This window comes from Brachyhypopomus gauderio, chromosome 4 (genome assembly GCF_052324685.1).
Source record: "Brachyhypopomus gauderio isolate BG-103 chromosome 4, BGAUD_0.2, whole genome shotgun sequence".
Classification (NCBI taxonomy): domain Eukaryota; kingdom Metazoa; phylum Chordata; class Actinopteri; order Gymnotiformes; family Hypopomidae; genus Brachyhypopomus; species Brachyhypopomus gauderio.
Genome location: NC_135214.1, coordinates 7,918,782 through 7,934,380, shown reverse-complemented (window position 1 = coordinate 7,934,380; position 15,599 = coordinate 7,918,782). Strand labels below are relative to the sequence as shown.

Below are 15,599 nucleotides of genomic sequence, written 5' to 3'. Positions count from 1 at the left end.
ATGCACAAAAACAACATTTAACAGTTCATTCAACAATAATGTATGTAAAAACCACATCCATCCATTCATCCAGTCTCCTCCACTAACCCTAATCCGGGTCTCGGTTGGTCTGGGTCTGGGTCATGGGGGCAGAAGCCCAAGAAATGCGACCCAGACTTTCCTCTCAACCAGTGCCTCTTCCATCTCCAGGATAGAGATATAATGTCTCTAGCACAGCCACGTCTACACGGTACACCATCATGTTCAGAAAACCACTTATATAATGAGCAAAGAACATAAAACAAAATAAAAGAACATTAACTAAATGGAAAGGATGTAAAAAGGTTGACAAAATATTTTTAAACATTTATATAATCTATAGTATAAAATAAGTCAAATACACACACACACACACACACACACACACACAAACACACGCACACACACAAACCTGTGTGTGAACTTTTGTTTGTAATGCACACTTTCCCAAAATATATATTACAAATAAAAGGTGGAAAACCTCTTATTCTCTTTGTCCACAACATTTTACTTCTTTTCTATCTTCGCAAAAATATTTTGTAAGAATTCATGTGAAGCAAGACTTTTTAATTAATTGCTTATTTCTCAATAAAAAAATATGATTTTTTTTTTTTTCATTTTCATCAATTCCAAGAAAACTGGAATGTTTTTGTAAAATAAAAAGAGAGTACAAACTGAAATATATTTCTGGAGCATAAAAGATTCACAGCAGAGAAAAATCCTGACCAAGTACTGGCTCAGTAGCGCAGTGTGGCATAGAGACGGGCAGGTCTACACAGTGCTGGCTGTTCAGAGAGAGAGAGGAGTGGTGGAGACTGGGAGGAGTGTGTGATCACCGTGAGAGGAGTGGTGGAGACTGGGAGGAGTGTGTGATCACCGTGAGAGGAGTGGTGGAGACTGGGAGGAGTGTGTGTTCACCGTGGGAGGAGTGGTGGAGACTGGGAGGAGTGTGTGTTCACCGTGGGAGGAGTGGTGGAGACTGGGAGGAGTGTGTGATCACCGTGAGAGGAGTGGTGGAGACTGGGAGGAGTGTGTGTTCACCGTGGGAGGAGAGTGGAGACTGGGAGGAGTGTGTGTTCACCGTGGGAGGAGAGTGGAGACTGGGAGGAGTGTGTGTTCACCGTGGGAGGAGTGGTGGAGACTGGGAGGAGTGTGTGTTCACCGTGGGAGGAGTGGTGGAGACTGGGAGGTACCTCCTCCTTCCCTACTGACAATTAAAAGCAGGGTTGCCAACTCTGAGACACACCACGCATTTGACTGTCTTCACACACTCTCACGCCACACTTCCGATTTCTCACGCCGAAAAAAATCTAGTTTATTTGACGTTCCCTCCCGTCAACAATTTACACTCGCCACCTCCTCCAGGTTCAAATCTCACTCCAAGCGATCTTCAAAAGTTGGCAACCCTGTAAAAGCTCTATGAATAAATTTCGCAGACAGCTTTAAAACGTCTGAATTATGAAACATTTACAGAATCGGACAACTGTGGGAGAATAGATATGAGGTGACCGCCGCTGTGATATTATACTCATTACAGTCGGGCAAATAAATCTACTTTGAATCCCGAATCGTGTTTCTGTGTTGCTGATTGGACCAATCAGGTCGCGTGACGTGGTAGTAGCTCCTCCCCTCCCGGAACAGGAACTTTTATGATGACGTTGAATGTTATTGGAGACGATGGCGTCCGTGGATCAGTCTCTCTCGGACCTCACCGATAAAGAAACGAGAGAGAAGTTGTCTCAGTGGGAGCGTCGCACCGACCCGATGGCGCCCCTGACGGAGAAACAAACGGACTCGATCCTTGAGATCCGGTCTGCGGCGGAGACCGTCCCGCTTCCTGCAGAGGCAAGTTGTGCAGCTGGCTAGCATCACTGGCTAACTGCTAGCTGGGCTGAAATGGTTGGGTTCATATACCGTCTGTACACCGTCTATACACCGCCGTCTATATACCGTCTGTATACCGCCAGAGTTTAACGCTGAGAGTCATGTCTGCTTTCTGACAGCTGCCCCTCGAGGACTTGTGCGGCTTCACGTCTCGGTCCCTCCGCTCCTCGTTCACCACAGCCGTCCCAGCGTCGACGGAGGACGTGCTGCTCAAAGGCTTTCAGATGGTGGGCCTGGAGAACGACCGAGTGGAGACTGCTCAACAGGTGAGGGCTATGGACACTACACTAACCCCCCCCTGTCTAATACATGATGCACAGGGTTTCATACATGGTCATGAGGAGGTTAAAGGTTGGCTAAACGCAGCTGTGTATGTCCCACAGTTCTTCTCCTGGTTCTCCAGATTGCAGACACAGATGGACCAGGATGAAGGAGCACAGTACAGGTAGTGTGTGTGTGTGAGTGTGTGTGCGCGCACGTGTGCCTGGGGTGGTGTGCGTTCGGCCTTTTGATAAAGAGTTTGTCTAATTAATGTGTACCTGACCGTGTACAAGCCTACCTTCATGAATGTACAGGACAGGCTGTCATCCTTGTTCATTTATTCACTGCTTGCGGTGCAATTGTGCTGTAGAGTAAAACCAGGAAGGAGAGTTTGTCTAATTGACAGTACATCCTTGCAGAAAAACACGCGAGTGTTTGAGCTGCTATCAGGAGCAATGCGATGCCATTCTGACTGATGTGAGTGCGGCTTTAGAGCACTTGGACTCTCTGCAGAAACAGTACCTGTTTGTGTCTACCAAGACGGGCACCCTCCACGAGGCCTGTGAGCAATTACTGAAGGAGCAGGTATGTGGGGGAGGGGGTTTGTTTGAAGACAAGAGCTTGGTTACATTTTTGTTATTGAACTCGTTGTATATATTCATCTTCTCTAGTCAGAACTGGTTGACTTGGCCGAGAACATCCAACAGAAGCTCTCCTATTTCAATGAGCTGGAGACCATAAACACGGTACTGGTGTTTTGCACAGCTGCAGACAACACAGCTCAGCATTTCCTGGGTTTTGGTTACCCATAATCCCTCTCTTAAGAGCTGTCCTTTTCTGTGCAGAAGCTAAACTCACTGACGTTATCCGTGAACTGTGAGGGCTTCATACCAATGCTCTCCAAGCTGGATGATTGTATAGAGTATGTTTCATCACATGTAAGTCATTTTGGTGTTTCTTACCCTTGGTGTGTTCGCCGAGACATTTACGTCTGTTCTCTGTTAAGGCTACTTGTTGAGATATATTGCTTTTTTCGAATACCATACAGATGCAAACAAATGTACATAAATATAAAGTTGCAATTCCTGTTAAGTGTTGGTTGTCTTTGCAGCCAAACTTTAAGGACTCCCCAGCGTACATGGTGAAGTGTAGACAGTGTCTGTCCCGAGCGATGCTCCTCCTGAAGACACACACCTCCACCACTTTACAGAACCTGACCAATCAACTCACAAAAAGGGTACAGTGAGACATTTAGAATGAAGTAGCAATGCTACTGATGTATGTCTGAACCAGCTTTGAACACGAGACACTCTTACCGGGTGAATGTGCCTTTGCAGGATCCGATGTGTGCAGCCAACGCAGACAACGCATTCACGCTGTACTATGTAAAGTTCAGAGCAGCCGCTCCTAAACTCAGGGTAAGACTCGTGTGCACAGTAGCACCAGCACAGTCTGAGCCACTACCACAGCAAACGGGTTACGCGTTAAAAGGGTAATTGATACAATTAATAAACCTAATCTTAATTAAAAGGATGTTAAATGAATTAAATTGATGTGTGATGTGCAGTACCTACCTTCAAAACTGATGACAGGAAGAGTAAGAGTCTTAATGAATCATGGTGATACAGTCTTCAAATGTAGTAATTAATGTTAGACTGGTGATAATTAATGTTTTATTTATTTTTTTTAATTTAACCCTTGTTTAACCAGGAAAAAAATCCCATTGAGCCACAATGGCTCTTCTTCCAGGGAGTCCTGGCCAAGAGTGGCAGGCAGCAAGTTAAACATTTAAAATAAAAATACAAAGACACAGGACCCTTGTTAAACCCTTGAAGCTCAGTAATTGGTCTAGATGGCATGTGTGCTGATGATGAGAATGTGTGGAATATAGAGGAAGCTTCTCCTTTATGGTGGAAGTGTGGTGGTGTTCTGATGGATCTTGGCCTCACCTCTGTCATTCCAGACACTAATTGAGCAGGTTGAACAGCGGGCGGAGAGAATCCCAGAGTAAGTGTATTTTACTTACACCCCCCCCCCCCTTCATTTTCTGACACGTACAATCAGTTATTCATAATTCAATGAATAAAATGCAGGTTTTGTTCAGTATAACGTGTTCACACCTCACCACCTGATCCGAGTTGTGCAGTGTTTGGGTTCCTGCAGTGTGAACACACCCGTGTCTCTGGCAGGTACGGGCAGCTCCTGGAGGACGTTCACCAGTGCTACCTCCACCAGCGGGAGCTGCTGCTCGGCCCCTGTATCGCCTCCACCATCACAGACCTGACGAGCCAGAGGAACAAGGATCACTGTGCCTTGGTGAGCTGCACACCGTCCCAGAACAGTTTCAGTCTTTTAAAATAAAAGTCCTTGTCTGTAATGTAACTACATACACAAGTGACACAAGGCAGGGTTAGTGTCTGGATTTAGGATCTGTATGCACTGAGTGAAAGTTGGCAAGGGCGCCCTCTTGTGGCAGATTTTGATGTGTATTGATCTTACAATGTAGCTGTTACGTTTGATTTTTTTGATCTTCATCATTTGTATGTGTTGCGCCTGGTTCATGAATTGCTAATGCAGCCGTTATATCTAAGTTATTCTACAAAGGCCTGAAGAAGAACGGATTAGACTGCTGTCCCATTTCACACAGTTGAGCAATAAACAATTATGAATTATTAAAGAATGACACCCTGAGGAAGTGACTGGAGTTAATTCAGTGTATTGCCGTACGGTGTTGTGGTGCAGCCGGTGGTCTTCAGTTTTGCTGCAGTGTCATGGGAGTCACGTCTGCTGTGTTGTGCTCTTGGTTTAGGTGCGCAGTGGCTGTGCGTTCATGGTACACGTGTGTCAGGATGAGCACCAACTCTACAACGAGTTCTTCTCCAAAGCAACACCCAAACTCGAGTGAGTGTGGGCCCTGCCAGAGCCCTGTGTGCTGGTCGGGGGATGTGCCTCGCACTCACAAGCTGTCAGTCTCCTGTAGTTGATCTGATAATAGTTGTGAACACTAGAGGATGCTGATTAATCCAGTTAGAGGTATCGTTTTGGTATGCACAGTGAACTGCTTGATTGGGTGTGCACATGTAGGTATGTTTGTGCGTGCGTGCGTATGTGGGTTTGTGCACATGAGTGTGTGCGTGTGTGTGTGCATGTGCTTTGAGGCCTGGACTGTGATAACTGCACATGTGATTCTGATTCTCCTGTAGTAACTTGTGTGTGTCCTTTCAGTGAGCTGCTGGAGAAGCTCTGTGTGTCTCTGTATGATGTGCTGCGGCCTCTCATCATCCACGTGGTTCACCTGGAGACGCTGTCGGAGCTCTGTGGCATCCTGAAGACTGAGATGCTCGAGGATCACGTCCATAACAATTGTGAGCCTCCTGTAGCCCGTGACCACACCCACAAGCCTTTAACCACACTGAAATGGTCAAAGCTTTACAGCAATTGTCCTCTACACTGGTATGATACACTGTCAGCTGTGCTTAAGCTATTCTAGTGTACCAGCAATTGTATAGTCAGCATAATCTGCCTTCTAGACAGACCTGAGGCCAGTTTTGCCCTTTTTCATGTAAAGCAGCAGGTGAACTTGATCTGCTGCCAAGAGAGACGAAGCATCTCAAGAGACGCCATACACACCGCTCACAGCAGCGCTATACAGCCGTGTCCCTTCATTGTTCTACTATGGGAACACAGCCACTCCCAGCCTTACCACATCGTTAACTGGGAGTTTACCAGTCCGTGTTTGTGTATCTACGCCCCCCCCCCCCCCCCCCCCCTCCCCAAACGCACACACGCAGCGACACAGTTGGGGGCGTTCGAGGCCGTGGTCAAGCAGATGCTGGAGGATGTGCAGGAGAGGCTGGTCTATCGGACTCACATCTACATCCAGACAGACATCAGCGGCTACAGCCCAGCCCCAGGAGACCTGGCCTACCCCGAGAAACTTGAGATGATGGAGGTAAGAGTTCAGAACATTCTCACTGTCTTTGTCTTGAAATTGTGTGAAGTTCAGTAGCTGCCAAGCATGACCCGAGAGACACATGCAGTGGTGGTGATGTCTTACAGGGTCCACCAAACTTGGCCCATTCACAGAGTGATAGCACAGTTATCACTAAAAGCACAATCAGTTGCACTAATGTAATCTGAATTTCTTTTACAAGACACATTAAGACAGGAGAGGGCACCTGTGATCACCTGGCCTGGAAGATCATGTCTCGTATGATGCGTGAGAGCACGCCATCTGCTCACGTGAACTTTACCGTCGGGCTGTATTACAGAAAATTGCTCAGTCGCTGAAGGAGGAGCAGATGAAACTGACGTCTCCAACGTCCTCCTTCTCTGATGTTCAGCTGGACGAGGGCGACTCCAGGAAGCTCTCTGGTCCAGGTAGGTCTATAGGTCTAACCCTGGTCCAGGTAGGTCCACAGGTCTAACCCTAACCTTGGTCCAGGTAGGTCCATAGGTCTAACCCTAACCCTGGTCAAGGTAGGTCCATAGGTCTAACCCTATCCCTGGTCCAGGTAGGTCCATAGGTCTAACCCTGGTCCAGGTAGGTCCACAGGTCTAACCCTAACCTTGGTCCAGGTAGGTCCATAGGTCTAACCCTAACCCTGGTCAAGGTAGGTCCATAGGTCTAACCCTAACCCTGGTCCAGTTAGGTCCATAGGTCTATCCCTGGTCCAGGTAGGTCCATAGGTCTTAAAACCAGAGTGCAGGTCTCTCACTGGTCTGCTGGACATATACTCTGGACGATTTATGCTTCATATCTCCTTCTGAGATGTTCTTTCAGCAGAAGTGAAAAGAGAACCTGCTGTGCTATCTGAGTTATGATTCTGTAAAAGCTTCACACGGCTGAATGAGCTGAGCCGATATACATGTGCATCTCAAATAAATTAGAATATCATCAGAAAGTTAATTCATTTAAATAATTAAATACAAAAAGTGAATCACATATATTCTATAGATTCATGACAGAGTGATCTATTTCAAGTGTTTATTTCTGTTAATGTTGATGATTATGGCTTACAGCCAATGAAAACCCAAAAGTCATTATCTCAGAAAATTAGAATAGTTAACAAAAAACACCTGCAAAGGCTTCCTAAGTGTTTAAAATGGCCCCTTAGTCTGGTACTGGATACACAATCATGGGGAAGACTGCAGACTTGACAGATGTGCAGAAGTCGGTCACTGTTGTTGTGTAAGCCACAAAAGGTCATTGCTAAAGAAGCTGGCTGTTCATTGAGTGCTGCATCCAAACATATTAATGGAAAGTTGAGTGGAAGGAAAGTGTGGTAGAAAAAGGTGCACAAACCACTGGGATAACTGCAGCCTTGACAGGATTGTCAAAAAAAGGCCATTCAAAAACTTGGGGGAGATTCAGAGTGTACTGCTGCAGGAGTCGGTGCTTCAAGAGCCACCAGACGTATCCAGGACGTGGGCTACAACCGTCAACATTCCTTGTGTCACGCCACTCATGACCAAGAGACGCCAGAAGCATCTTACCTGGGCCAAGAAGAAAAAGAACTGAACTGTTGCTCAGTGGTCCGATGTGTTTTCAGATGAAAGAAAATTCAAGGTCCCAGAGTTTGGAGGAAGAGTGGAGAGGCACACAATCCAAGCTGATTGTGGAGACTTCACACTAGACCTCAATCAGTGATTGATTGGGGAGCCATGTCATCTGCTGGTGTAGGTCAACTGTGTTATATCAAGACCAAAGTCAGTGCAGCCGTCTGTCAGGACATTTTAGAGCACTTCATGCTTCCCTCTGCTGACTAGCTTTTTGGAGATGGAAATTTGGGGCACCTACCCACACTGCTAAAAGTAACAATACCTGGTTTAATAACCACAGTATAACTATGATTGGCCAGCAAACTAACCTGACCTAAACCCCATAGAGAAACTGGAGTATTGTCAAGAGGAAGATTAGAGGCAACAGACCCAACAATGCAGATGAGCTGAAAGCTGCTATCAAAACAACCTGGGCTTCCATAACACCTTAGCAGTACCACGGGCTGATCGCCTCCATGCCACGCAGCATTGATGCAGTATTTCATGCACAATGAGCACTGACCAAGTATTGAGTGCATTTACTGTACATACTATTCAGTAGGCCAACATTTATGAATTAAAAATATTTTTTTTCAGTTGGCCTTGTATAATAAAATTTTTTAGAGATAATGACTTTTGGGTTTTCATTGTCATAATCATCAGCATTAACATAAATAAACACTTACAATACGCACATTCCTTCGCGATCGACCGATCGACGTAATGGGCACCCCTGATCTAGGCTTTGCGTCTCACGCTAATGTCTGCCGTTTGACCACTAGGTGGTGTCGAAAGCTCCCGGATCCAGACAAGTGTGTCGCCGGCTGATCTTCATGGCATGTGGTACCCCACCGTGAGGCGCACTCTCGTCTGCCTGTCCAAACTCTACCGCTGTATCGACGTAAGTCTGCAAACTCAACACGGTCCATCTTTACACGCACAAACCCTGAATACAGATTCCTGTAGAGTTGCGTTTATGAGGCGGTCATCTTCTGAGACATTCTTATAAAAAGTGACTGACCGCACCAGTGGAGTTGCACACAGCATGGTGTCTGACACGAGCGTGTCCTGCAGAGGGCGGTGTTCCAGGGACTGTCACAGGAAGCCCTGTCCGCCTGCATCCAGTCTCTGCTCAAGGCTTCTGAAGTCATCCTGAAGAACAAGGTGAGGTCATCTCAATCCAATGAAACAACAGTAATGTGAGCTGGTAGCTGCTGTTTGCCACGACCTCAGCAATGTTAATGGCTAATTATGAATGAACAACAAAGTTCCTTGTTTTGGCTCTTTATTTAAGATATTTTGTCATTGTTTACCAATAATGAAATAAAATTAAGTAAAACTTAAGTAAAACCAAAATAGAAGACAGATAGTTGTCTGTGATGGTTGACAAAAACAGCTAAACTCCGGGGTCTGTGTGAGCTGGAGTGTTCATGAGGTTTAGTGCAGCCCCACCAGCACATGACGGCCTGTCCTAGGAAAAAACAGTTTGATCAGGTGAACCCTCCCTCACCCTGTGGTTCTTGTGGAGCTGTGGTCCTGAACTCCACCGAACCTGCTGCTGCTGGACCTGCTATGGACCGCCCCGCTGTTGCAGTGCGGATAGAACCTACATATTACTCTTACCTGTAAATATAACAATATATTTCCCAGAGGAAAGTTGAAATCCCCAAATTTCCACACTCTGGGTTTAGGGTTAGGAGCAGTACAGGGATACAATTTTCAGCATATACAAAAATGTATATGTAACAATTACAGGTAAGAAGGATACATATAATGTTTAGATCCTCTCTCACGCTGTACCTGTTCTAGGGGCTTAGGATATTGATTAGTGTTGGTCTTAATCCAGTTGTTAATAAGGCAAGGCACATTTGTTTCGATAGCACCTTTCATACACACTGGCAATTCAAAGTGCTTTACACAAGAAAAGAAAGGAGCGTAATTAGTAGGGTTAATTAGGAGGGTCAGACACCCCCAGCTCCCCCTGTAATTCAAACCGTTGTATTCCCATGGATGTCATTTACCCCCTTATCAGCTGCATTAGCATTTTTTGATGAGCTTCTTACTATTTGTTATTGGTACAGGAGGTCTAAGCATTCAGGGTCCCAGTAGTGTCCCAGCCAGGTCTGGACCTTGACTTGATTCATTCTATTTGAAATACATTGTTCATTCTGCTTACAGAGTGCCATTGACGGCCAGCTCTTCCTCATCAAGCACCTCCTCATCATGAGGGAGCAGATAGCGCCCTTCCACACAGACTTTGCCATCAAGGAAATCTCACTGGACCTGAAGAAGACCAGAGGTTGGTGACCATAGATGCCTCAATGTTTTCAGGCAGTAGTCACTTGTGTTCCCAGCCCTGATGACATCATTCACACAAGTGATAAAGATGTGAAGAATCAGCCAGTCAGGGACAGCAGAGCTTGCCTGCTAATTAACTTCCCACAATTGGCAATAACATTACCACAATTGGCAGTGTAATTGGGTTAAAATTTCCCTTTTGGTTTCCTAAGTGCAATGCTGTATTACGGTATCATACTGCAAGAATGTAGCTGTGTGTAATGTTCAGAACACGACACCAGATGGCACTGTTGTCGAGCAATCGCTTATATAATGATCCAAATCACTCCTTTGTTCTCAGATGCTGCTTTTAAGATCCTTAACCCGAAGGCCGTCCCCAAATTTTTCCGCCTCAACAGTCACAATGCCATCCTGGAGTTTCTGCTGGAGGTACTGACCTTGTTATTTGTGCGTTTGGAGAGTTGCACGTTCCCTCCTCACGTGTACTTGCTCCAGGCCTCGTTGTTCTAGGCCTCGTTGTTGATGTGCCACTTCAGTTGTTCATTTAGAGGTGAACGTTCTTACACCAGGGCACCCCAGAGATTAAAGAGCACTACATTGACTCGAAGAAAGATGTGGACCGGCACCTGAAGTCCAGCTGTGAACACTTCATTCAGCAGCAGACACATCTGTTTGTGGGCAGCCTGGAGGAGTTCCTCACCAAGGTGGGTGTGGAGGAGGGAGCACACACACATACACACACACACACTCTCTCTCTCTCTCTCTCTCTCTCTCTCTCTCTCTCTCTCTCTCTCTCTCTCTCTCTCTCTCTCTCTCTCTCTCTCTCTCTCTCTCTCTCTCTCTCTCTCTCTCTCTCTCTCTCTCTCTCTCTCTCTCTCATGCATGTACTCTCTCACAAGCGCACACTCAGAAGTGCACACACACACACACACACACACACTATGGTTGTGCCTGAATGAAGAAGGCTCACATTCCAGCCTAGCAACGAACAGTAGAATAAAGACACGTGACCCCCTAGAAGTCATAACAGTACAATAAAGACACGTGACCCCCTAGAAGACTCGTAAGTCATAACAGTAAGTCATAATGGAATAAAGGCACTTTACACGACACAGAAGATTCATAAATCATAATAGGATAAAGGCATTTTACACAAAACCAAGAATATTCATAAATCATAACATGCAATTAAGCCAGAAATTCTTCAAGAAGAATCAAGAAGGGATTGGTGGAATTTTAAAAGTTAAACACAAAGACAACGTGCATGAGTGGGAACGGCGTTCTGGGCTCGTACGAGACTGTGTCTGGGGATTCACTACAGGAAGAGCTTTCAGTTCTGGAACTAAGAACAAAGACTGCTTGCCTACACTTGTTTCTGAATGTTGTAATAGTCAGAGACTTGCACTAGATGCAGAATAATTGCCAGCACCATTATGAGAATTAAACCTTGAGAATAATCTTTAAAGTTCATACTGTATTAAATAGAAAGTCAGTGTATTGTTGGAAATGGTGTCACATAAAAAAAAAATCAATTTCTAGTGCTGGTTTATTCCCTGCCTGTGATGTTCTGAAGGAGCCCTGGTCTGCTGGTCCACATTTTTAGGCAGCTGGATATTTTAGAAAGTTACTTTCACACGTGCATTACCATGTCCGCTTTGGATCTGGCTTGTTCTTGTGATGAAAGTAAACCGTTTTAATGACCCTTTTGGCGTGCGATCTATAGATCAAATCTGAGAACAGAGAAAAATCACTTTTCTCCCGTTAGGAATAATCCGGAGTGCCAGGTCACCTGGTGCTTCTGAATTGCTTTTCAACAAAAACTCCTGCCCACTCAAATGTGTATTGTATAGTTTGACAAAGAGCCATGAAGCAGAATTTCCTGTCCTGTAGACATGGATAGTGTTATGGTGCACAATAGCATAGCTCCCTCTCCTTCCCATGTCGAGGATCTCAGGGCCTGTGGTGCTCTTTGGGGCTCTGTAAGCTGTTAATAATATCTCTGTGGTGGTATCATGCAGGTGACTGCTTTGAAAACAATGGCTATTCAAGGAGGCCCAAACTACAATCTTTCCCAGCAGCCCTGGGCTCAGCCTGGTAAAGTTTTCAATTTGTTAATCAGTTACATATAATGAATGACTTAATTAGGCAATCATAGGTATTTCTGTTTATTATTGATCTCCTCGATAGGTTGTCTTATGGTCCTCAGACCTTATAAAGTAATTAATTAAAAATTTGGCTTAATTTAACTTGTTAGCTACATTTTGACTAATGTCTTACTGTACAATTTCTCCAGTTTTCTTCATGTTTTTGTTTCAGAATTTTGTAATGGAAGGTGTTGCTTTGGTTGTGTTTGTGCCACTCTATAGCGAAGATCAATGACCTGGTGATGTCCACGTACCGAGTGCTGAAGACCAAACTGCCCACAACTCTACACAGCATGTCATTGTACCTGGCTAATAAAGACACAGAGTTCATCCTCTTCAAACCCGTCAGGGTGGGTGCAGCCTTCCTCTGCTCTTTCTCACTGCGGACACTTTTCACAGTCTTTGATGTGGAGTACCTTTGTTCTGGGTGACACAGGGTAGGATGAGTGACATGGCACTATGGTTAAATAAAAAGCACCGGCTTCCTACCAGATTTCTTCTGGGATCTGCAGGGATCTGCTGGTACATTATGGCTCTCCGTCTAACCCTCCAGCTGTTAGGGTGTGCAAGCTGGCTGGAGTTTATGGGCTATCATCTCCTGTGCTGCATGTGCTGATTGGGTTTTGGGAAAAGTTTCTGTGTGTTTTTGAACTAGTCTGTGACATCTGATATTGCATGACCATGTTCACTGTTGGGCTTCTGATGTTTTTAGCTATGACACTGTATGTAGTTTATTTATGTTGATTCTGAGATGCTATTGCTGCCATGGAGAAAGACGACGAGCCCTAGAGTGCTGATGTAAGTGAAGGTGATGAGATGGTCTGTGTGATTCGTGATTTCATGAGTCAGAACCAAAACATAACGTTGGGCTTGCTCACAAAGACCACTGATGGATCCATTGTGAGCTCAGCCATTCTGAACAGAATACATGTAGCGTAGGCTGTAATGGTGTAGTTTAGGCGGCTGTAATGGTGTAGTTTAGGCTGTAATAACTATATTATCCAGTCCATGGTTCTCAGACCGAGTCTTTACTTTTACAGAACAACATTCAGCAGGTGTTCCAGAGGCTTCACAGCCTCCTGGAGGAGGAGTACAGTGGGGAAGACCTGCAGATCATTGCCTGCCCCTCCATGGAACAGGTGCATGCAGGCTGAGGGCTTCCATACTCTTCCATACTCTTGCATACTCTTGGCAAGTTGGCCCGACCCACACATCAATTTATGTGTCATTTTGTCTTCCTGTCCCAGATTAGTCTGCTGCTGTCTGTAAGCAAGTAACCCGTGTGGGTTCCCCCACGGTTCTGTAGTTCTTCTCCGAGAAGACCAGCCTGGATAAACTGGAGTCCAGGACTAGGATGAGCTGGGAATGGACCAGAGTTCCAGCGGCTGCATTACACAGAAGACGTCCCTTCACACCGACAGTGTGCTGACTAGTATGACTGTGAATGAACTGTGCTCTTCAGATGACTCTGTTTTTAACAACTTTTCTTTTAGTTTTTTACAAATTTATTTTGTACAGGTAAAGGATGATCTATGGACAATGTTGTGTTGTATGTAAATTAGGGGACAGGGGTGTTCTAATGCAGTGTGTGTGTGTGTGTTGTGTTCTAATGCAGTGTGTGTGTGTTGGGGTGTTCTGGAGGGGATCAGCATTCAGACATCCTACAGTCAGAAGTGTGCAGAACTGATTTCTTTGGATGCACATCCAGTGAATACAACAGCCTCAGAAACATATGGATGATGTTACATAAGGTTACTGTGGGATGGAATAACAGACACCTGCTGGGGAACCAGCCTTGATAAAAAAAAAACAACCTCTGATGAGAGTAACATGGTGACTGGCTTCTGTCCACATGATAACTCTTAACATTAATCAACATTTGTTGTCAGGTTTTACTTTGTGATGTATTGCAGTTCAGGGTTCAGGTTGGTTTCCTCAGCTTTGGGTTGCTTTTAAGGGATGTTCCATCGGCCCACTTGGAATTATAGCAAGTTTGCATTTTAATGTTTATTTAAATTTGTTTGGAATCACCCTCGTTCCTGGTAATTCCATTTATAATGCGTATTAAGTATCATATAGAAGATAAAAACGCAGTAGATTCATCAAAGAGGCCCTTGTCCCTGTGGAGTGGGAGACATACAGATTAAATGTGTTTATTCCGGCAGTTTGTTGACTCGCAGCTGAATGAGCTATTCTGTGCACGCCGATATCCAAGTACAGAATCTCTTCAGCTTTAAGAACTGTAAAATTTAGCAAGCGGATGAAAGTTTAAAGAAAGTGGCAACATAATCCGAGCACTTTCTTCAAAAGTCACTCTACTCTAAATGAGGACACTGGCTTCAGAATCGCCTCCCTCTCTCCCTCTCACTGAGCAATGACAGGAATTTCAACTGCTACCTCCTCTTTAGACACTCGGGACAAATGCAGCCCTGTTCCTGTAGTGTTCAGTTCAAACTCTGACCCAACACGCCTAACTATTAACGCTCGGCGGAGGTCGTGCTGCGTAAGGGATCGGGGTGGCAGAGGCACTGGTCAGAGATCCTTTAAAAACATCAAAGATGATTTTGAAAACATGTACAAAACAAAAATTCTTATTTCTTTTCTGTTAAGTAACCTAAAGGGGACATTGGTATGGATGGTAGTAACCTAAAGGGGACATTGGTATGGATGGTAGTAACCTAAAGGGGACATTGGTATGGATGGTAGTAACCTAAAGGGGACATTGGTATGGATGGTAGTAACCTAAAGGGGACCTTGGTATGGATGGTAGTAACCTAAAGGGGACCTTGGTATGGATGGTAGTAACCTACAGGGGACATTGGTATGGATGGTAGTAACCTAAAGGGGACATTGGTATGGATGGTAGTAACCTAAAGGGGACATTGGTATGGATGGTAGTAACCTACAGGGGACATTGGTATGGATGGTAGTAACCTACAGGGGACATTGGTATGGATGGTAGTAACCTAAAGGGGACATTGGTATGGATGGTAGTAACCTAAAGGGGACATTGGTATGGATGGTAGTAACCTACAGGGGACATTGGTATGGATGGTAGTAACCTAAAGGGGACATTGGTATGGATGGTAGTAACCTAAAGGGGACATGGTTCTTTTCCTTAGTTCTGCACTGTTGTGAGTGAGTGGGGTGAATTAAATTAAGACATAAAAGATCCTCAGTTGATGTCCTCAGGTGATACATTGCGTTTAACGCTACTGAAAAAGGGATCACTGCTGTTAATTGTTACATTAGGCCAAAGAACCTTTATGTCCAGACTTGAATATTAAGGGAAACTTGATCCTTGAACTATGTGATGCTATTGAACTGTGATTTTTCTTGTCCTTGCACAGTTCTCCAAAATAATTCATCAGATGAAGTTACATTAAATTGGAGAGTGTACTCTTAAACATCTCTGGCAGGAAGGGCCAAAAATGATCTGCATGTTTTATTTAG

At 45.0% G+C, this 15,599-nt stretch overlaps 1 protein-coding gene across 1 annotated transcript; it reads left to right on the top strand.

Moving 5' to 3' along the window:
* The first annotated feature begins 1,667 nt into the window (after positions 1–1,667).
* cog3 (component of oligomeric golgi complex 3) lies at positions 1,668–15,318 on the top strand. The gene is given in 24 exon segments (XM_077001939.1): positions 1,668–1,693; positions 1,695–1,863; positions 2,022–2,168; positions 2,286–2,347; positions 2,583–2,748; positions 2,835–2,909; positions 3,009–3,101; positions 3,275–3,400; positions 3,501–3,581; positions 4,127–4,170; positions 4,353–4,479; positions 4,973–5,064; positions 5,389–5,528; positions 5,955–6,115; positions 6,435–6,543; positions 8,487–8,605; positions 8,779–8,868; positions 9,883–10,003; positions 10,343–10,431; positions 10,572–10,706; positions 12,021–12,096; positions 12,369–12,496; positions 13,187–13,285; positions 13,394–15,318. Coding segments are annotated over 24 exon segments (2,505 nt in total). The 3' UTR covers positions 13,424–15,318.
* The last annotated feature ends 281 nt before the right edge of the window (positions 15,319–15,599 follow it).